At 43.4% G+C, this 22073-nt stretch overlaps 1 protein-coding gene and 1 pseudogene across 2 annotated transcripts in view; both read left to right on the forward strand.

Moving 5' to 3' along the window:
* Window positions 1-22073, forward strand: part of LOC102168060 (stimulated by retinoic acid gene 6 protein-like) — a 71633-nt gene that overhangs the window by 34120 nt on the left and 15440 nt on the right. For both annotated transcript variants that reach the window (XR_002336826.1, XM_021066260.1), the window contains exons 4-10: window positions 276-376; window positions 3261-3391; window positions 8367-8487; window positions 9655-9700; window positions 14452-14580; window positions 18469-18539; window positions 20195-20306. Coding sequence is in view for 1 of the 2 variants with exons in the window: in XM_021066260.1 (XP_020921919.1) it covers window positions 276-376; window positions 3261-3391; window positions 8367-8487; window positions 9655-9700; window positions 14452-14580; window positions 18469-18539; window positions 20195-20306 (711 nt within the window). In the remaining variant the exon portion in view is untranslated. The remainder of the gene's footprint in view (window positions 1-275; window positions 377-3260; window positions 3392-8366; window positions 8488-9654; window positions 9701-14451; window positions 14581-18468; window positions 18540-20194; window positions 20307-22073) is intronic.
* Window positions 10366-12697, forward strand: LOC100153864 (annotated as a pseudogene).

Raw genomic sequence — 22073 nt, forward strand, 5'->3', positions numbered from 1 at the left:
TTTCTTTTTTTTTTTGTGCAAATAAGGACACTGAGATTCAAAGAAGTGGTCTCCCTCCCAGCCAGTATGTGGGAGAGACTAGCTTTAAACCCATGTCTGTTCAGGGCAACACAAAGGAAAGCTCAGTACAAATCATTCTGAAAGCTCCAGGGTGCATGGGGTTTGAGTCCTAGGTGTTCTGAGCGCTCTGCTCACTCGCACACTCTCCTTCAGTGAGGGCACAGGGGGCTGAGGATGAATATTCCCTCTGACAAACTCATCTTCTCTTCCTACAGCTTGTCATCATTTTGGTCTTGTCCTTTCTCCAAAGACGAGAGCACCATAGGCAGAGAGATGACACTTCTTACCTCCTGGGGAACCACTTCGGACTGATCATGTGAGTTGAGCCAAAGTCTGTCACTACAGCTGGGGGTCCTCTGTGTCAGGAGCAACACCATTTCTAAGACTAGTCTAACTCCCAGTTACCTTCCCCATCAGCTTCCACCCCACTGTGGACAGTCCTGCCCCAGCCTACCCAAAGCTCAGAGAATTCAGAATCGGCTTCCAAGCCACTGTAGCCTTGGTACCCAGGGCTGCCCAGATGTACTTGAAACATCTCAAGGAGGCTAAGATCACTGTGGGAAAGGCCTTCCCACACTCTGCGCCATGGCTGCCCCAGGAAGCAGTGGGGAGATAGTTCCCTGTGACTGGCAGCAACTGACCTCCTTGTTGGATGGAAGCATGAGTCACACCCCAGGGTAGCCCCCTGGACCAGGGAGCTTTGAGGGCTTCTCCAGCTCTGCCATTCTGAGTCTCTGCTCCCCTTATCACATTTTTCCCTTAGTTCTAAATGTTCATATCTCTGCCTTATCACCCTCTAATTAATAATAATGATGATGTGATTGGCATTTATTGCACACTGACTGTGACCCAGACATAGAACAGTTTGCTTTGCCTACATTACTAGGAGGAACCCCAGAATCTATTATCCTCATGTACTAGATGATTAAGCTCAGGCTCAGAGAAGTTGAGTCACTTGCCCAAGGCCACACAGCTACCAAGTGACAAGAGCTTTAATCTAGGTCTGGTTGCTATTAGGTTTGATTCCCCCAGTGTCATAACCTGTGCAGACACAAGGATGTGATCACCCTGAGGCCTCAGCCTTGCTGGAGAAGGGAAAGGAAGCCAGGATGTCAGGTTGGAAGCTGGGCGTGACCTGGGCTTTGGGGTGAGAGAAATCCAACTGCAATGTCTGTGTACCATATACCAGCCCAGAGGAGCAGCCATTCTGGACACCACCCCTTAGAGCAGTTAGCCTCTCCCGGACCACCAGGTCGAAGCCACACTGGCTGCAGCACAGAGAGGGACTGAGGCTGAGCCTGGTGGATAAACAAGGTCTTCAGACTCTGCCCTCAGTCAGTGTTTGGCAGACAAGGCCTGGTGCAGGGCTTTTAAAGTAAGAGCTCTATACGGATCATGTTAAGCTGCTTTGAATTAAATTGATGATGGCACAGTTTGCTTGCTCTCAGGCCACTTTCTTATCAAAAGCCCTGCTTTTCTGAGTAGTTTTAGCTCCCTGGCTTCACTCATTCATAATCCCTCTCACATGCATGGCATTCCACAGTTTACAGAGCTGTTCTTCATTTGTCACCCATGGTGTCTCTGTGATGTGAGAGCAGCAGGGGTGTCATCTCTGTTTTAAAGTTAGAGAAACTAAGCCTCACATTGCTCTTAAGTACTCCAGACGGGATTGTTTAGAATTCAGTTCAGTTCAACAAAATGCGTGTCTGTGAACGTGCAGGGAACACCTACTGTTTTCAAGGTCCTGTGCTAGGGATTCACCCCAGAGGAGTTTATAGTTGACCAAAAGAGTGATGGCAAGAGCATGGACCGGAACTTGGTGCTGAGGAGACCCAGGCAAGGCAACTAGTAGGTGGGCCTGATGGGGGGGGGTGGTCAGGGAAGTTTCTGAGAGAGGTGCTCCCTGAGCTGAGCCTTGACGGTGAGCCAGCCAAATGGGACGGGAAGGTGGGATCCAGATCCTCCGTCCCAGGTCCTTGCCTGCAGGGCCCTGCCCTCCCCGCCACCTGAGTTTTCACTAAGCCCACTTCAAATGGCACTCCGTTGGGGAACGCCTTTTCTCTTTTTTCCCAAACGTAACTGCTTACTCTGATGTAGACAAAGCTCTTTTGGTGAGAAGAAACATAGGTCTACTCAAGCTTGTTTACATAAAAGGAAAAGAAAGCATTTTTTATGAAGTTACAGAGATCTCACAGAAACTGGCACGTTCGGCCTCATGGGAACCAGAGATGGGAGATTTTCTGCTTCTGCCTTTTCATGTCAACGGGGCCACTTTAGCACCACTTTCTGATCTTCCTCTCTGCCATTTGACTTTATTATTTGACATAGGATCTCGGCTTCCCTAAACCTCAGCGAGACTCAATTTGGCATGACTTTCCAGAATAGAATTTTTCTTTTTTCTTCTTTTTTGCTTTTTAGGGCCGCACCTGAAGCATATGGAAATTTCCAGGCTAGAGGTTGAATCAGAGCTGCAGCTGCCAGCCTATGCCACAGTCACAGGAACACAGGATCTGACTGTATCTGCAACCTACGCTGTACTTTGTGGCAACACCAGATCCTTAACCCACTGAGTTAGGCCAGGGATCGAACCCACATCCTCACGGATACTAGTCGGGTTCATAACCTGCTGAGTCACAACAGGAACTCCCTCCAGAACAGAGTTTTAACAGCTAGCTGGCTCCTGTCTTCAGAATCACAAATCTAAAATACAAAGCCAAGCATCTGATTGGAGCATCCAAAGTCAGATGGTCTCCCATAGTCCAATCAGCTGTGGCCAGGAAGGCATGATCACATGCAACCAGCACAGCCAGGGATACCCAGACCTTCCCAGGGGTTTTGGAAAGGACTCTCATAGACCATGGGCAGGTGCAGGGCAGGTTCCTCCAGTCTGTCTGGCACATGCTCTGTTTTGGTCTTGTAGATGAAACTCATCCCATTTTGCTTGTTGTCATGGCTGCTAGTGTTCTGGCTTATGTCCCCCAGACCTGAAGCTTCTCTTGGAGGGCAAGGATTTTGCCTTCCTCACTTTGGTACCCTGAATCCATGCCTAACCCAGAATCAGCACAGAGGCCCTTGGCATATGTTAGTTGAAATGAAGTGTACCACTCAAGAATCCCTCCTCGGAGTGGGGTTGATACTTTGCAGGTGAACTGTGGGGATCACCTCCTCCTGGCCTCATGAGGTGTTTCTCTTATTCACAGACCCCTGGACTTTGTGGGCACTTTTAGTAACCGATGGTCCTATGGAGTCGCCTTTGGGGCCACAGCCAATAAGGTCATGTTCTTGTTCTCAGAAGGCTACCAGCCCCTGCAGGTCCCGCAGTGGGCCCAAGGTACGTGGCTGCCTCACACCTGCTGGCAATTTCACCTTGGAAATTCTTGCTCTCAGAAACCGTGTGGCAGGCATTCTCTGGGATCATGGGGTAAACTTGGTGAACTCTCTTCCCAGCCTGTTATGTGCCTGAGGTCAATGCCAAGCCCACAAAGTCTCAAAGCTTGTTTGTGGGGGTCTTCTCCCAGTTAGATTCAGAGTTTCTCTAGACAGAGTAGAACAAAGGCTCAGAACGTAGGTTCACTGTCACCCATTCTAAAAATTTCTTCTGCATCATGGCCATGACTGCATTCTGGATCTCGGTAAGCCCTCAGATGCTCCCCCCCAAGGACGGTGCTTACTTCTCTGGCCGTGAGTCTGAGGACTCTTTGTCCCCTATACCTCAGGCTCTTCCTGAAGGAGCAACTCTAACCCACAGGTTTAACCATTCCTAATAAAGTGACTCCCAAACCTCTGTCTAGCTCAGTTCTCTCTCCTGGCTGCCAAGCCTATGTAAGCAAATGCTTACACTGCCTCCTTCATATTTAGGGAAATGCAAATTAAAACCAAAACGATACACCTTGGAGAAGTATACAAGTAAAATTTTGGCAAATGTTTACATCTATCAAATCATCACCACCATCAGGATCATGAAACTCAGAAGTTAACTTTTTCCCTTTTACTTTCCTTTTTTCCCCATCCCTATCCTGTCATAGCCTCAACCCAGGCAGTTATATAAATGGGATTATACGGAAGACACTTGTGTGTTTTTTTTTTTTTTTTTTGAGGGGTCTGTTTTCTATCGTACCAAGCATGGTTTTTTTGAGATTCACACATGTTTAGAGTGTATCAGAAATCTGTTCCTTTTTCACTTCTGAGTAGTTCCACTATGTGGAGATAACACAGTTTGTCTATCCATTCACTTATTGATAGACATTTGATTTATTTCTAGTTTTTGGCTATTACAAATAAAGCCACTATGAACATTATGAGTCTTTGTATGTTTCCATTCTTCTTGGGTAAATACCCATGAGTAGAATGTCTGGACTATCAAGATTGGGTAGTGGATTAAACTTTGTTTAAAATTTATTTATTTATTTATGTATTTATTTATTTATTTTTGTCTTTTTAGGGCCACACCCATGGCATATGGAGGTTTCCAGGCGAGAGGTCAGGTTGAACCAGAGTCCTTGTGGATACTAGTCGGGTTCATTAACTGCTGAGCCACGACGGGAACTCCTTTTTTAAAAAAACTATTTATATATGTATTTATTTTTGTCTTTTTAGGGCCACACCCATGGCATAGTGGATTATACTTTTAAAGAAACTGTCTGATTCTTTCCCGAGGTGATTGTTCCATTTTAGATTACCACCCTCAGTGTATGAGAGTTCCACTTTCTCTTTTTAATTTCAGCCCTCCTAAGAGACATTTAGTGGCATCTTACTGTTGTTTTAATTTGCACTTTTGTGATGACTGATGATGTTGAGCACATTTTGAGGTACTTATTTGCTATCCCTAAATCTTTGCTGAAATGTCTGTTCATATCATTAGCCTACTTATTTTTTTTTTCGTTTTCCTGTTTTTGAGTTTTGAGAGTTTTTAATGTAACCTCTATATAAATTATTTGAGATGTATGAATCACAAGTATTTTCCATAGTCTGTGGCTTATATTTTCATTCTACCAACAGTTTCTTTTGAAGAGTGGACTTTTAAAATTTTGATGATAGATAATCTAATGTTTTCATTCTTTCTTTTATGGATCATGCTTATGGTATCATATAATAAATATTTACCTAAGTTATGGTAACTCATATTTTCTTCTTTGCTCTCTATAGAACTTTTATAGTCTTATGGTGTTTTGCATTTAGGTCTATGATACATTTTGAGTTAATTCTTTTGCATATAGTATAAGATGTGAATTGAATTCCTTTTTTTTTTTTTTGCCTTTGCCTAGCCATTTTTTTCCAGCGCTGCTTATTATAAAAACCTGTCCTTTGCCCACTGCATTGCCTTTGCATCTTTGTTAAAAATCAACCCATATGCAAGGGTCTGTTTCTGGCTTCTCCTTTTGGTTCCATTGACTTGCAATGTGTGAAGGTTCCAATTTCTCCACATCCTAGTCAACACTTGTTATTTTCATTTTTAAAAAAGTCATAGCCATCTTAGTAGGTATGAAGTAGTATGTGATTATTGTCTTGACTTGGGTTCCCTTGACAACTAATGATGTTGAGTATGTGGCTGGGCCAGAAGGTCATTCTTGCTTCACAGCGCAAGGATTCCGGAGTTCCCATCGTGGCGCAGTGGTTAACGAATCTGACTAGGAACCATGAGGTGCGGGTTCAATTCCTGCCCTTGCTCAGTGGGTTAAGGATCCGGCGTTGCCGTGAGCTGTGGTGTAGGTTGCAGACGCGGCTTGGATCCTGTGTTGCTGTGGCTTTGGCGTAGACCGGTGGCTACAACTCCAATTCAACCCCTAGCCTGGGAATCTCCATATGCCACAGGAGCGGCCCAAGAAATGGCAAAAAGACAAAAACAAAAAACAAAACAAAAAAAACACACACGAAAAAAGGATTCCCTCTTCTGTTCCCACAAAGTGATAATATATATGTACCCTCATTATAACCTCATACTTTCTGAGCCGGCTTCTTCCCTCTACTTTTGTCTGGACCCACCTTTTCACAGCTCCTAATATTCTTATCCTTCTCATTTTGGATTCTCAGTACCAGTAGTTTCTCCTTCAAGTGGGGCCGTGTCTTGGGAGGGGACTTAGATATTTAGTATAGTGAGTTCACGGGCCCCGACAGCTCCAGCATCTTCAGACCTTACTGCCACCTTACTAAGGTCTGCTGATTCTCACTTATGAATTACAGCCTTCAACACTGCCCATTTTCAGATGTTATTTCAGCTTCAATTTCCTCTGAATATCTGTTGTCAGTTCGGGGTTCTTCTGTTCTCTGGCTTTCAGACATCCTATTGCCTTACCTCAGTTTCCTGTCACTCAAATGTTGATAACAAATGGGTCTTGCCACCTAGATTTGTTGTGGATGTTGCCTCTGGGTTTTGGTTTTGCTATCTTAGTTAATCTGTCTGCTAACATGGTGGAAGAATTCAGGTAAAATTAAAAATTATGCTGTTCCAGCTTCTATCCTCACATCCTTTCTTCCCTCCTTCTCTCCATCCTTCAAACTCTTGCTTATATTATATGGCCTTGCTAAACGGTACCAACTCCAGGAAGCCTTCCTTGATACCTAGATCCCCGGTGAGGTCCATGGCTTCCTCTTCTTGTCCCCATAGAAGGTTTACCATGCCTCTGTTACCATACATATCACATCACTTACTTTCTTCTCTGTCTTCTCTCTTGGACTGTAAGCATCTCAAAGCAAGAACTTTGTTCATTCCTCCTGTGTCCTGAGTGCCTGGCACATGACCCCGATCAAAGCAGATGGCCTTGCCCGATTACTTTTACTGGATCCTGTTAGACCATCTAGGAGCTAGTCAATGGCAGCATTAATATTATCACTGCCTTATGGATAAAGTACACAGTAGTTTACAAGAAGTTTTAGAACACAGTACCTCACCACTCTCAGTGGTGCTTTACTCTCAGTGATTTTTAAAAATTAGAGTATAATTGATTTACAGTGTTATGTCAATTTCTGCTGTACAGCATAATGACCTAGTCATACATACATATACATTCTTTTTTTTTTTTTTTTTTTTTTTTGTCTTTTTGCCATTTCTTGGGCCACTCCCGCAGCATATGGAGGTTCCCAGGCTAGGGGTCCAATTGGAGCTGTAGCCGCCGGCCTACGCCAGAGCCACTGCAGCGCGGGATCCGATCCGCGTTTGCAACCTACAACACAGCTCACGGCAACGCTGGATCCTTAACCCACTGAGCAAGGCCAGTGGGTTAAGGATCGAACCCGCAACCTCATGGTTCCTAATCGGATTCGTTAACCACTGAGCCATGAGGGGAACTCCATATACATTCTTTTTTTCTCATACTATCTTCTATCATATTCTACCCAGACATAGTTCCCTGTGCTGTACAGTAGGAGCTCATTGCTTATCCATTCTACATGTAATTGTTTGCATCTACCAACCCCAAACTTCCAGTCCATCCCACTTTCTCCCCCTTCCTCCTTGGCAACCAAAGTCTGCTCTCTATGTCTGTGATCTGTTTCTGTTTTGTAGATAGGTTCATTTGTGCTATAGTTTAGATTCCACTTGTAAGTGGTATCATATGGTATTTGTCTTTTCCCTTCTGACTTAATTCACTTGATATGAGATCTTTAGTTGCATCCATGTTGCTGCAATGTCATTATTTTGTCCTTTTTATGGCACAGTATGATGACCAGAAACAGACCACATAAATGAACAAACAAAATCACCAAGAAATATACAATGGATACCTCTCAGTGATTTTTTTTTTTGTCTTTTTGCCATTTCTTGGGCCGTTCCCGCAACATATGGAGGTTCCCAGGCTAGGGGTCCAATCGGAGCTGTAGCCGCCAACCTACGCCAGAGCCACAGCAACTCCAGATCCAAGCCGCTTTGGCAACCTACACCACAGCTCACGGCAACGCCGGATCGTTAACCCACTGAGCAAGGGCAAGGATCGAACCCGCAACGTCATGGTTCCTAGTTGGATTCATTAACCACTGAGCCACGAAGGGAACTCCCCTCTCAGTGATTTTTGTTTGTTCATTTATGTGGTCTGTTCCTGCTCATCATACTGTGAGCTGATCAAGGGCAGGGACCAAGTCTTCTTCATCTTGATAGCCCAGTACCTAGTGTGGAAGAAGTACCTGAAGGGTCTTTTGCATAAATGCATGAAGGATATTCCTGCATTCCTCCTGGTGCTAAGCTGGGACTTGTCCACTCATCTCCTTGAGTCCTGAAACCTGTGACTGCAAGTCATGTGCAGCCCCTAGCTGCCCTGGGTATCCCCTGTGCCCATGAGAAGAACTCACAGCATCTCTGGCCCTGTCTCCCCCAGCCTTTGTGCTCCTGATAGGAGGCATCGAAGTCGGCCTGTGTCACTTCCCCTTCTTTGCCTGCCTCTCGTCGGAGTTCCGGCTGGTCAGCTCCATCCTGGGCTTCAGCTACTCTCTGATCTGGTAAGATGGACTTTGCCTGCCTGCCCTTGTGCCTTCCTTTGGCCATGGCTGAAGTCGGGATAAAGGGCTGGAGGTGACCTAAGAGCTCTCCCTGGAGGGCAGCTTGCCCAGAACCGAGGTCCTGGGCAGGTGGGTGCAGTGACTGGTCCAAGGTCCCACTGCGGCCCCTCCTCGGAACTGCACTTGAGGCTTCAGAAGGTCAGGCCTCCATTCCGTCTGCTTCACAGGAGGCTGCTCATGATTAGAATACTCCCAGAAGTCAGGCTTGTGGAGAGGTTCATTTCTATCAACAGCTGACAGCCCCATGGTTAGAAGCACGAGTCTCATTTGGGTGCTGCTTTCCCTACCATTGCCGCTTCTCTGGGAGCCCAGGGGAAAGTGCAGGTGCCAGAGCAGGGCCTTAGGGCTGTCACAGTCTGGCCTCTCTCCGTCTCTCCACCCCTAATGGTCTCTAGCACACGCCTTCCATCAGACAAGTCTCCTATACGCCCTCATTCATCCATATATCCATTCAGCAAACATGCTGTTATATCCCACTGTGAGTCAGGGAATGTACACGGAAGACAGAGCCTCATGGATCAGGCTTTCCGGCCTCTTTGTTTGCACATTGTTATTCGTGCAGATCATCCTCCCCCACTCATGACAGTGATAGCTACACACTCATCCTTCGTGGCTCCCAGTCCCTGGAGGTGGCAGCTTCCTGACCCTCCTCTGAGCTCTGTTTCCTCAGCTTGGATATGATCAGGATGTGTGTCCAGCAGCAGGAAAGTCCTGAGGCTTATATCTCAGGGCAGTGTTTCCAGACAAGGCCATGTCCAGGCAGAAAGAGCCCCAGCCCCAGAGTCAGGAGACCTGGGTCCTGGTCCTGCCTCTGGGTGTGACCCTGGACAAATCCCTTTCCGTTTGGTGGTGAGGGAGAGTCTTTCAGATCTTCCCACTCTGCCCTTGTGGATTCCAGGATTGTGTCCTCACTGAGGACATGTTAAATGAATTCAGTGTGCATGTACCTAGCAGGGCACCTGATCTGGGTGGGATGTACACAGAGGCCTGGGAACCAGCACTCCCAAGAAGAATGGGAAGGGAGAGATAACTCTGGGTTAGCAGAGTTTGGGCTGTTTTCACGGGGGCTATGCTGGGAAGCACCCCAACCCTGTTTCTGTCCTGCAGGTTTGCTGTCACCATGCTTTACATCATAGAGTGTCCCCATGGAGAGGTGAGTCCCTGCTGAGCTGTGTGTAGGGTGTTCAGTTCTATCACCATGGCCAACCTGCTGCATGACCTGAGATGAGCCTTTTCCACTCTGGGCCCTGGCTTCTTCACATGGACGGAGGGGAAGTTGGCGTCATTCATGATGCTTCTGTGTGTAGAACATCTTATGTTCATTCCTTGCTCATTCACAGAAGATGTTTTCTCAGTCGATGCTCACAGCAGCCCCCAAGTGAGGGAAGCTCTCGGAAACCTGTTTTACAGGTGAGGAAACTGAGGTGCAAATACATCATGTAACTCTTGAGAAGCAGCAGATTTGGGAGTTGAGACCAGAGTTCATGTGAACTCTGACTCCAGAGTTCATTTCTTTCCATTCCTTCATATGGCCTCAGTTTCTCAGGCTAGAAAATGGATGGGAGACTCACTAGGTGAATTCCTTCTCACATTGCCATACATTGTCTTTCTTAGAATTAGAGTAAGCTGGAGTTCCCGATGCAGCCCAATAGGATCGGTGGCATCTCTGCAGCACCAGGACTCAGGTCCGAGCCCTGGCCCTGCACAGTGGGTTAAAGGATCCAGTATTGCTGCAGCTGTGGCGTGCGTTGCAACTGCCACTAGAATCTGATCCCTGGCCTGAGAACTCCATATGCCATGGGGGAGGCCAAACAAAAACAAAAACAAAAACCACATACAAAAAACAAACAACAACAACAAAAAAAAAGGAAAAAAAAAAAAAAAGAAAGAGAGAATTAGAGGAAGCTGGTTCATCTGTACCCCAGGAAAAAGAGCAAAATGAAAGTGGGGTGTCGTGTTACTCCTAGAAGCGTTACTAGGTGGGTGAGGGGAGTGCAAGGAGGCTGCCTGGGTCAGGAGCCCAGGGGGCCTTGTCAAAGCCTTTCCTGGGCTTCAATAAATGTGGAGGATTAAAGGGTGGGATAAAGAGAGTCTGGGATGGGGGGAGCAGGGTTAGAAAATGAGGCTTGGAGCCAAGCCTTCCCTCTGCTTCTTTGCACTGGGATTGAGAGTGTTTTGGCAAATCTCTGCCCCCAAAGATGCCCTCCTTCCCACAGCTCACAGTGCCTGAAATTCCAGATCACAGGTATTTTCTTTGGCGTCTTGAAGAGCACTCAGTCTTCCAGGGGTTCTTTTGAAATTCAAAATATGCACGGTTAATTTGGGGAGGGGGCAGGGTCTTACTTCTGTGCTCAGAAGCCCTAACATGAAGAACTGCTAAGTGAGCTCTTGGGCTCACGTACCTAAGTCCACCCTGATGCCTCAGAACCCCAATGTTGGGGACCAGCCCAGGATCCCTGACTGTGTACCAGGCGAGATGTTGAGGTATAGTTTGGAAAAACAGGACACTCAAACCAAACAGCTGCAAGATGCTGTCACAAATTTGGAGAAGCAGTTTAGAGAGCTGTGCCAAATCTTTGCTGCTTATGTGTGGAAAATTACCAGGCTGTGAGACAAAGCAGACCTCCTGATGAATGAAATCAACATGTGTGCCTCCATAGGACCCCACGTTTAAAGCAGGGATTGAAAAATTTTGCTGATGAGTTTGCCAAACCTCAGGATTATCGACAAGCAGAGGTTGAGAGACTTGAAGCCAAACTCGTTGAACCTTTGAAAGCTTGTGGAACCATTGTAAAAATGAAATGAAATGACTTCAAAGCAATGTTGACAGCAAGGAATCAAGAAACTAAATAGTAACTCAGTTAGAAAGAACGTGTCAGGAGTTCCTTGGTGGCTCAGCAGGTTAATGATCCAATGTTGTCACTGCTGTAGCTCGGGTTTGATCCCTGGCCCGGGGAAGTTTGGCATGCCTCCGGCACATACTAAAAGAGAAAGAGAGAGAGAGAGAGACAGGGGTGGGGTGGCAGGGAGGATGGAAGGAAGACACGTCAAAAAAGCTGTCTGATGGACATGTTATTTCACAGGCAGAAACTGAGTTACAGAGAGCTAACAACTTGTCACCTGGAGGAAACCATTGATGGTTTTGAAAAGCACAAAAGATATAAAGACTCTATTTTCAGAATTTATCACTATTGAAACATTATCTCACAACAAAGCTTCAGAGGTCTATACTGCTGCCTACCAAAATACACAAAAGTTTGATGAAGAAGATTTAGTGGTTTTCCAAAATTATATATATATACCAGATTATTCATCCTGTGTAGATATGGTCAGAGCAAATTCAGAGTTACCTCTTCAGAGATCATTGTCAGGTAAGTGCATATCTGGAACAGGACAGGTATTCACCTGCCAACTAAGAAAAGATGAACAAACAGAAGATGATAATGAAGAGGATGAAGACTTAGACATTACAGAAGAAGAAAATTAATTTTCTAAAGTAAACTTTGCATTTCCATTTTCATCCTAAATGACTTGGAATCCAGAATTACTAAACCATAACACTTTATGCTGGTTTGATATGTTAAACCTTAAAATGAGATCCTACTGGAAATAGAGTAATTATTAAAGAAAAATTGTACTGACCAAAAATGAAGGTTTTAAAAAATATTACACAGTAGTCATTTCAACATTCATTCTAGCAGTACGTGATCTTTTTGCATAGGTTCCACTTTTTAAAAAAATACGTATTTCAGAAGTATTTCATATTGATGCACTATACCTGGTTGAGGTTGTGATAGGTAGATAACAAAAAACAAAAAACAAAAAAAGATCTGTCAATTTCATTTGCTTAGGTCAAGACACCATGCTTTTAACATCAGAAAAGTGTCCTAGATAGGTGTTGTGCTTAAATACAAATTCTATTCCATAAAGTTATAATAAAAAAGACGAAAGTTACTTACTTTTTCGCTTTTACTACAACCTGAAGTATCATCACTTGATATATAAATTTACTTTTCAGCAAGAGTGGGATCATTCTTGAATAACAGTGATGGGACACTAGTTGTAAACCACTGATGCTTACCAAACATGTTTTAGCTTTAAAAAATGACATTCAATCTGGCTCTGGTTTTATTTTTTTATTTTTCAGTTTTGTGTTTTGTTTTGTTTTGTTTTTTAGGTCTACACCTGCAGCATATGGAATTTCCTGGGCTAGGAATTGAATCTGAGCTATAGCCACCAGCCTATACCACAGTCACAGGAACACCAAGATCTAAGCCACATCTTCCACCTACACCACAGCTCACAGCTGTGCTGGATCCTTAACCCACTGAGCAAGGCCCAGGATTGAACCTGCATCCTCATGGATCCTAGTCAGGGTCTTAACCCACTGAGCCACAACAGAAACTTCTGGCTCTGGTTTTAAAATAAAACCACTATCATACTAAAGCATTATACATGGCACTACAAAACATCATGGAAATCCTAAAAATTGTTAAAAAAAATCATGGAAATCCATAAATCAGTAACAATTCTATAAAAATTTACCAAACTACCATCTAATCCATAAAAGTATATATGGTCATACTCTTATTCCTGAAAATATAGAACAGTTTAATCAGAGCCTTTCAGCATGTCTGATGCTTTTATTTCTTTGAATGTGGGAATTGTACTTTTGTTATTTTGTTCCAAGTCAGGCATATAAAAATTAGGGAATTTAGAAATTGTTTGGGATTACCACAGAAAGCAATTATTCATAACAAAAATTACTTTCTAGAAAGCCAAAGGAAAACAAAAAAGAACTGCTATGCACCAAGGGCATTACTGTAGGCTCTGTCCCAGTCACTGGGTGGAGATGCCTCAGGACACTTTGGGAGTTCCCTCTGTGGTACAACAGGTTAAGGGTCCAGTGTTGTCTTTGAGGTGGTGCCAGTTCAATCTCTGGCAGTGGATTAAGGATCTGGCCTTGCTGCAGCTGTGGTGCAGGTTGCACCTGTAGCTCAGATTCGATTCCTGGCCTGGGAACTTCCATATGCACAAGTGTGGCTGAAAAAGGAAAAGCAAACCACTTTGGAGACAGTGTGTTGGTGCTAGGAAAGCAAGGCTCAGGGGCTAACGGGACTTACTAGTTAAAAATCAGTTCCCATTGTTTCTCAGAGGTAGCAAAACCCAACTGGTATCCATGAGGTTGCGGGTTTGATCCCTGGCCTTGCTCAGTGTGTTAAGGATCCAGCATTGCTGTGAGCTGTGGTGTAGGTCATAAACGTGACTCGGATCTGGAGTTGTTGTGGCTGTGGTGTAGGCTGGCAGCTGCAGCTCTGATTCAACCCCTAGCCTGGGAACCTCCATGTGCCTCAGATGCAGCCCTAAAAAGACAAAATAAATAAATAAATAAAAATACCTCCCCCCCAAAAAAACCACCCAAAATAAAAAATAAAAACACACACTTGGGGAATAATAAAGATTTGGTCTCATGGTTTCACATGTATTCATGGAAACATCATTCATAAAAATGAGACATTGGAAAGAGTCTAAAATGCCAAATATTAGGGGAAAGTTTAAAGTTCTCTACCCCCTCCCACACACATACTCAAACGCATACATACACACACACACTCACATACCCCATCCCTATCTCGTGTGTATTTTCCAAAAGGAACATTTAATATGTGATCATAAAAAGCCATGAAATCCCTTTGTATTAAGTTAAATGTGGGTGCTGAGACCCAAGTCCAGAGCTGCTAGCCTCCCAGTCCACTACTTGTTCTGTTGATATGGGGTTGGGGGAGCAGGGTTTGACTGCTGACCTTCAAGCTCTGAGAGAGTGGGCTGTGGTGGGAACAGGCTGAGGCAGGCCTGGCCCTGCCCCACCTGGATCCCATGCCTTATGATGTGCTTCTGTTACAGTTTGTGGGAAGATATGAGACCATCATGTTCTATTGGCCTTCACTGCTGTGCCTGGCCTTCCTGCTGGGCCGCTTCCTGCACATGTTTGTCAAGTCTCTGAGGGTTCACCTGGGCTGGGAGCTCCAGATTGTGAGTACTAAGTAAAAATACCATGTGTGTCCTGACAGGTTAAGTTTTCACAACAGCACTGTGAGGTAGGCACTGTTCTTACTTCTTCCATTCTGTGTTAGGAAATTTGGACCTGAGTTGCTTTGCCCAAGGTCACATAGCTAGTCTGTAATAGAGGGATAGTGAAACCAGAGAGTTTAGGTGTTGAGGCTCTCTCTTTCCTACTGTGCTTTTTCTTCTAGTTCCTTAAGGTAACAAGTTAGGTGGTTTGTTTGAGACCTTTCCTTTCTTTTAATATAGGCACTTACTGCTATACACTTACCTCTTAGAACTGCTTTTGCCTCATAAGTTTTGGTATGTTGTATTTCTGTTTTCATTTGTTTCAAGATTTTTTAAATTTCCCTTTTGATTTTTTCTTTGACCCACTGGTTGTTCAGGAGTGTACTGTTTGTGAATTTTCAAGTTTTCCTCCAGTAACTGAATTCTAGCTTTATGCTGTTGTGGTCAGAAAAGATACTTGATATGATTTTAATCTTTTTAAATTTAAGACTTGTTTTGTGGCCTAATGTATGATCTATCCTAGCAAATGCCCTTGAGAAGAATATATATTCTGCTGCTGTTAGATGGAATGTTCTGTATCCACATGGTCTACTTGGTGTATAGTGTTGTTCAAGTCAACTGTTTTCTTATTGATTTTGTGACTGGATTATCTATCCATTGTTGAAAGTGTGGTTTTGAAGTCCCCTACTAATTGTCATGTTGCTGTTTATTTCTTCCTTCAGGCCTGTTAATACTTACTTTATACATTTAGGTTGCTCTGATGTTAGGTACATATGTATTTACAATTTTTATATCTTCTTGATGAATTGACTTCTTTATTGTAATATAACAACCTTCTTTGCCTCATGTGGTAGTTTGAACTTAAGTGTGTTTTGTCTCAGTACAGCCACCCCTGGTCTATTTTGGTTACCATTTTTATGAAATATCTTTTTTCATCCTTTTACTTTCAGCCCATGTGTGTCCTTAAAGCAAAATTGAGTCTCTTAAAGAGACTAGCTTATGTGTGGAATATTTTAAAAAATCCCTTTAGACACTCTGTGTCTTTTGATTGGAAAATTTAATCCATTTACGTTTAAAGTAATTATTGATAAATAAGAACTTAAAATTGTCATTTTGTTCATTTCTTCCTGATTGTTTTGTTATTTCTTCTTCCCTTCTTCCTTTGTGATGTGATGATTTTTTTTTGTTGAGGTATGCTCTGATTCCTTTATCTTTTGTGTATATTATGCAGATTTTTTTCTTTGTGATTATCATGAAGCTTATATAAAAATTTTGTATTTACAGTAGTCTTTCGTAAGTTGATAACAGTTTAACTTCCATTGCATAGAAAAACTATACTTTTACTTCTCCCCCAACATTTTATGTGATTTATGTTACAGTTTACATCTTTTTATATTAACTGTTAAATTATTATAGCTATACTTTTAAAAAATACTATGTCTTTTTTTTTTGTCTTTTATATTTTTTTAGGGCTTCACTCATGGCATATGGAGGTTTCCAGACTAGGGGTCCAATTGGAGCTATAACTGCTGACCTATGCCACAGCTACAGAAATGTGGGATCCAAGCCACATCTGCAACCTACACCACAGCTCATGGCAATCCCGGATCCTTAGCCCACTGGGTGAGGCCAGGGATCGAACCCACAACCTCATGGTTACTAGTTGGGTTTGTTAACCACTGAGCCACTGTGGGAACTCCCAGGTCTTTTAACTTTTATACCAGAGTTAAAAGTGACTGGAGTTTCTGCTGTGGCACAGTGGGTTAAGAATCTGACTCTAGTGGCTCAGGTTGTTTTGGAGGTGAGGGTTCCATCCCCAGGCTAGTACAGTGGGTTATAGGATCTGGAATTGCTGCAGCTGCAGTATGGTCCATATCTGCAGCTCGGATTCAATCCCTGGCCTAGAAACTTCCATATGTCATGGGTGTTACCATAAGAAAAGAAAAGGAAAAGTGATTTATGCACAATTACAGTACTAGGGTATTCTGAATTTTACTATATATTTTCTATTACCAATGATTTTTATACTTCCATGTTTTCATATTGCTAATTAGCATCTTTTTATTTCAACTTGAAGAGCTCACTTTAACATTTCTTGTAGGCAGGTCTAATGGAAATAAATCCCTCAGTTTTTGTTTTCTTGGGCAAGTCTTTATCTCTCCTTCTTTTCTGAAGGATGGTTTTGACAAGCATTCTTGGTTGGCAGGTTTTTTGCTCCATTTTGAATATATCATCCCACTGTTTTCCAGTCTGCAGTGATTCTGCTGAGAAATTTGCTGATATCCTTAAAGGGGTTCCCTTGTATATAACAAGTCACTTAGCTCTTTGTACTTTCAAAATTCTCTCTTTATCGTTGACTTTTGACATTTTGCTTATGTGTCTTGGTGAAGACACATATTCAATCTTTTTGGGGTTCTTTAGGGTCTTATGGATTCTGACGTTCATTTTCCTTCCAAGATTAGGGAAGCTTTATGTCATTATTTCTTTCTATAAACTTTCTGCCCCTTTTTCTTTCTCTTTTCCTTCTGGCACTGCTCTTCCCCATCAAATCCTTGCCCCATTTCCCTGCTCCTAGCTTTCCCCAGATTATTCAGCCATGCTAATCCCCTCAGTGTTCTGGGTAGTGTGAAACAGGAATGGATCTGTTGGGCAGTATCCCACAAGGCTGGGGAAGCTGGGCTCTCACTTCACTTTTATTTTCCCTTGTGGGAGAAATTTCAGGCCAAGATGGCCTTCTGTCTATGCACTGAGCTGTACCCTTTGGAGAAGGTGTGATGTTAGGAAAGTGAAACTGTTCTTCTTATCCTCTTTAATGCATCTATTCTTGGAGTTTTTGCTTGCCTAGAGTTCTGTAACCTCCTGCGTAGACACTTGGGTCCCCACCAAGATACTCTCACCTGTGGTAGTGATTGTCAGAATTGGTGTACCTGTGGGGATTTGGAGACTGGGCCCTTCTGTTTCCCCAGCTTGCTGATGTCACTTACCAGTCAGAATTCTAACCAGGTCTTTTGTACTCTACCCAACCGATGCAGTATGTAGGATTTCATCTCATGGCATATAAAACTTACATATTCAATATATGACGAAATAGATGACTATTGTGGAGAGCTCATTACACTTGGAGAAGATACTTCAAAACATCCTATTGAAGTTCATTTCTTTAAAAACTGAAAAATAAGAAATGAACAAGAGAAATTCCTATTCATAACAAGTAAAAACACTGGGATTTTAGGTGTTTCATTTCTGAAACAAACACTGGGATTTTAGGTGTTTCATTTCTGTCTTTTGTCTTTTTGTTGTTGTTGTTGTTGCTATTTCTTGGGCCGCTCCCACGGCATATGGAGGTTCCCAGGCTAGGGGTTGAATCGGAGCTGTAGCCACTGGCCTACGCCAGAGCCACAGCAACGCGTGATCCGAGCCGCGTCTGCAACCTACACCACAGCTCACGGCAACACCGGATCGTTAACCCACTGAGCAAGGGCAGGGACCGAACCCGTAACCTCATGGTTCCTAGTCGGATTCGTTAACCACTGCGCCACGATGGGAACTCCGGTGTTTCATTTCTGAAACAGATCAAATTTCAAGGGGAAAAACGGTGACTGGTGTAGTCAGTGAGCAGAAGAGTCAAGGAAAGTCAGACTTCTGACATTTCTTGAAAACAAATGCTTGGGAAATAGGAGATGGGACCCCACCATCTCTTCAGTAAATGACAGGTGACTAGGAATGGCTCAATCCAAAAGAGCACGTTTTATCCCAAATCCTGGCCTCTATGACAATAGCCCCTCAAAGAGACCAAAACCATAACAAGAATTTGTGAGCCACAATGTAAATCTCTCTCTGTTCTCACAGGAAGAAAAGCCTTTCTTGGAAGTTCACCAGGCAGAGCATGTCAAGCAGCTCCTGAGGAAATGTCCCCTGCAGTAAGCACAGTTATATTTGTTTGTCCTTCAGTGTTTGCACAAAAATTGGTGGACCCTGACAGAGTCAGAGATCCAGAGATGCTTGGAAAGTTACTCTTCTAGGCCTCTTGTTTGCTAATAACAGAAACTCAACTCAAACAGGATTAAAGAGAAAAAGGAACGTTATGGCCTTACATAATTGAAAGTCTAGAGGTGGCCAGTTTCAGACATAGATGGATGCAGGGACTTAATTGATGTCATCAGAACTAGGTCTCTTCCCCTTATCTCTCAGCTCTGCTTTATCTCTATTAGCCTCCTAGTTAGGTAGGCTTCCTCTCCTTGGTGGCCCCCAGAATCTCCCAGCTTAGACCCTATTGGCTTAAGCTCACCAGAAGAGAGAATGTCTTCTTTCAAATCATTCAAACAGAAGTCCGACGAATGTGTTTCTTTTTGGGCCACATGCCATCCCAAAATCAATTACTGAGGGCAGGTGATTAAACTGATTTTTATTTTTATTTTTTGTCTTTTTAGGGCTGCACCTACCACATATGGAAGTTCCCAGGCTATGGGTAAAATCGGAGCTGCAGCTGCTGGCCTACCCCACAGCCGCAGCAATTCCAGATCCAAGCTGCCTCTGTGACCTATACCACAGCTCATGACAACACCAGATCCTTAACCCACTGAGTGAGGCCCGGGATTGAACCCATGTCCTCATGGATAGTAGTTGGATTCGTTACCACTGAGCCACAGTGGGAACTCCTTAACTGATTGTTAAACCAGGGTCACAAATTCACCACTGGAACTAGGAAGTGGTTCAGCCCCCATCTAATCACCAGGGATGGTGGTGGGGAAGAATAGATACCCAGAGAAAAACTGAGGTGCAGTTACCAATAAAAAAGGACATAGTTCTTGCCCAGGCAAGAACACCTGGTCTTCAGTGATCATTCAGGTCACCCTATACTTGCCGCTGGCACAAGGGTATATTCCCCAGAGAAGGGACATGTCTAATCCAAGGTCACACAGTGGCGAAGCCACTTCTTTGATTAGAGCTACACTTGGCTACATATAGCAGAAAATGCAAAGTAATTCTGGCACAAATAAGAAGGAGATTTATTTCTGTCTCATATAAAAGAATTCTGGAAGCAGGCAATCCATACCAACCCTGGACTACCCACCATGGCAGTTTACCCATCATCTGTCTTTCTGCCCCACTAACTTTGTGGTTTCCATCATGAAGACTGTCTGTGGTCCAAGATAGATGCTGGGGCTCCAGCCTGGACCAGCTGCCATGTCTGCCTTTCAGATGGCAGGCGGGAGAAGAGAATGAGGGCAAAGGGGACCCCCGCCCCCCCAACTGTGTCATTTCCATCTGACCAGCCCTCCCAAAGCCCCACACCACATTTCTTTCATATCTATTTGATTTGTTTAGTCTTGGTCACTCTTAGCTGTAAGAGAGGTCAGGAACTGTAGCATTCATTTGGTAAATTGATATCCTAAATAAAACTGAGTCTCTCTTCTTAAGAATAAAGGGGCAATGGAAACTGTGGTATCTACCAGTGCTCTTTCTCTTCAATAAACTCGAAGATGAAGAAGAGGAGATGATGTTATTTTCAGAAGAATCAGGCATTTGTTTACCACCTACAACCTGCCTTCTCTTGGTGTTTATTCATTTACAGAGAGAGAGAAAAGTCTTGGTTCCAAACCAGGATATATGAATGGGACTCCTGCTTTCAGTTCCCAAGCAGAATGATTGGAACCACTGTGTTGGCTTTCATCTGCCTGTACCTTGTAAGTAGATCTAAGCAAATCCTTCTTATTTTACAAGTGGAATGGGGGGCTAGGATAGGGGCTTTTCCTCAAAAGCTGGGTCAAAATTAGGTCAAAACCCTACCACTTTTGGAGTTCCCACCATGGCTCAGTGGTTATGAACCCGACTAGTAACCATGAGGTTGCAGGTTCAATCCCTTGCCTCTCTCAGTGGTTTGAGGATTCGCATTGCCATGAGCTCTGGTGTAGGTTGCAGCTGTGGCTGGGATCCTGAGTTGCTGTGGTTGTGATGTAGGCTGGCAGCTGTAGCTCCAATTGGACCCCTAGCCTGGGATCCTCCAGGCCATGGGTGTGGACCTAAAAGGCAAAAAACAAAACAAAACAAAAAACAAACCCTACCGTTTTTATTCCAAGGACACATTTACCCATTTATTTATTACTAATAAACATAATTGAATTATTTATGGAGGCTTCCAGTTGCCAATTCCATATGTAAAGAACTTGCAAGATGCCACCCCATCTTAACAACAAGCACAAACATGAACAAATTGAAAAATCAACAACTCTTCTTGAATTCCTAAGAGAAGGGAAGTCATAGAGCAAACCTTTACTCCTCAAATTGGAGAGACAGACAGTATCATGACAGGAGCAGAAACCTCATGGGAACTAGTGCTAAAGTAGGAAAATTTGAACTGTAATTGATGCCATCAATGAATTGGATATTTTGGAAATCCATAGACTACTTCATCACCAAACATCAGAATACACATTCTTCTCAAGAGTATATGGAAAATTCACCAAGATAGACTATATATCCTGGGCCACCTTAATAAATTTAAAAGAATAGAAATCGTTGTCTGCTCTCAAACATCGATGGAATTAAACTAGAAATCAGTGACAGAAAGATAACTAGAAAATCCACAAGTAGTAGATATTAAATAACACACTTCTAAGTAATATATGGACCAAAGAAAAAGCTCAAAAGAAATTAAAAGTAATTTGAACAAATGAAAATGAAAACACAACTTATCAAAATTTGTGGGAGGCAGTAAAAGCAGTGCTTAGAGGGAAATTTATAGCAATGAATGTATATGTTAGAAATGTAAAAAGATATAAAATCAATCATCCGAGTTTCCACCTCAGGAAACAGAAAATGGAGCAAATTAAATTCAAAGTAAGCAGAAGAACAGAAGTAATAAACATTAGAACAGAAACCTATGAAGTTGGAGTGCCCGTCGTGGCTCAGCAGTAATGAACCCAACTAGTATCCATGAGGACAAGGGTTCAATCATTGTGGCTCAGTGGGTTAAGGATCCCGCATTGCCATGAGCTGTGTTGTAAGTTGCAGACGTGGCTTGGATCTGGCGTTGCTATGGCTCTGAAGTAGGCTGGCAGCTGCAGCTCCGATTGGACCCTTAGCCTGGGAACTTCCATATGCTGTGGGTGCAGCCCTAAAAAGACAAAAAAGAAAAAAAAAGAAACCTATGAAGTTGAAAATAGGAAATCAGTAAAGCACAGAATCAAAACATTTCATATGGTCAGAGTTATCTGAGGTAAAAGGTCTTAAGTCAACAGCAGGGTCAAATGGAGAGATAAAAATGGCCAAATTGTATTCTCATTTAAAATGTACTAGGATGACCCCTGTATAAACGAATCTTGTGATTAAGTTTTAAGTGAATGTATTAGGTTATGAAGAAGTACATAAACTCCCAAATTTCAGTGACAACACTGAGTGTATTTTTGCCCACATAACAATGTTGAGTGGATATTCAGGTTTGGGAGGCTGTG

The sequence above is a fragment of the Sus scrofa genome, chromosome 1 (genome assembly GCF_000003025.6).
Source record: "Sus scrofa isolate TJ Tabasco breed Duroc chromosome 1, Sscrofa11.1, whole genome shotgun sequence".
NCBI lineage: Eukaryota > Metazoa > Chordata > Mammalia > Artiodactyla > Suidae > Sus > Sus scrofa.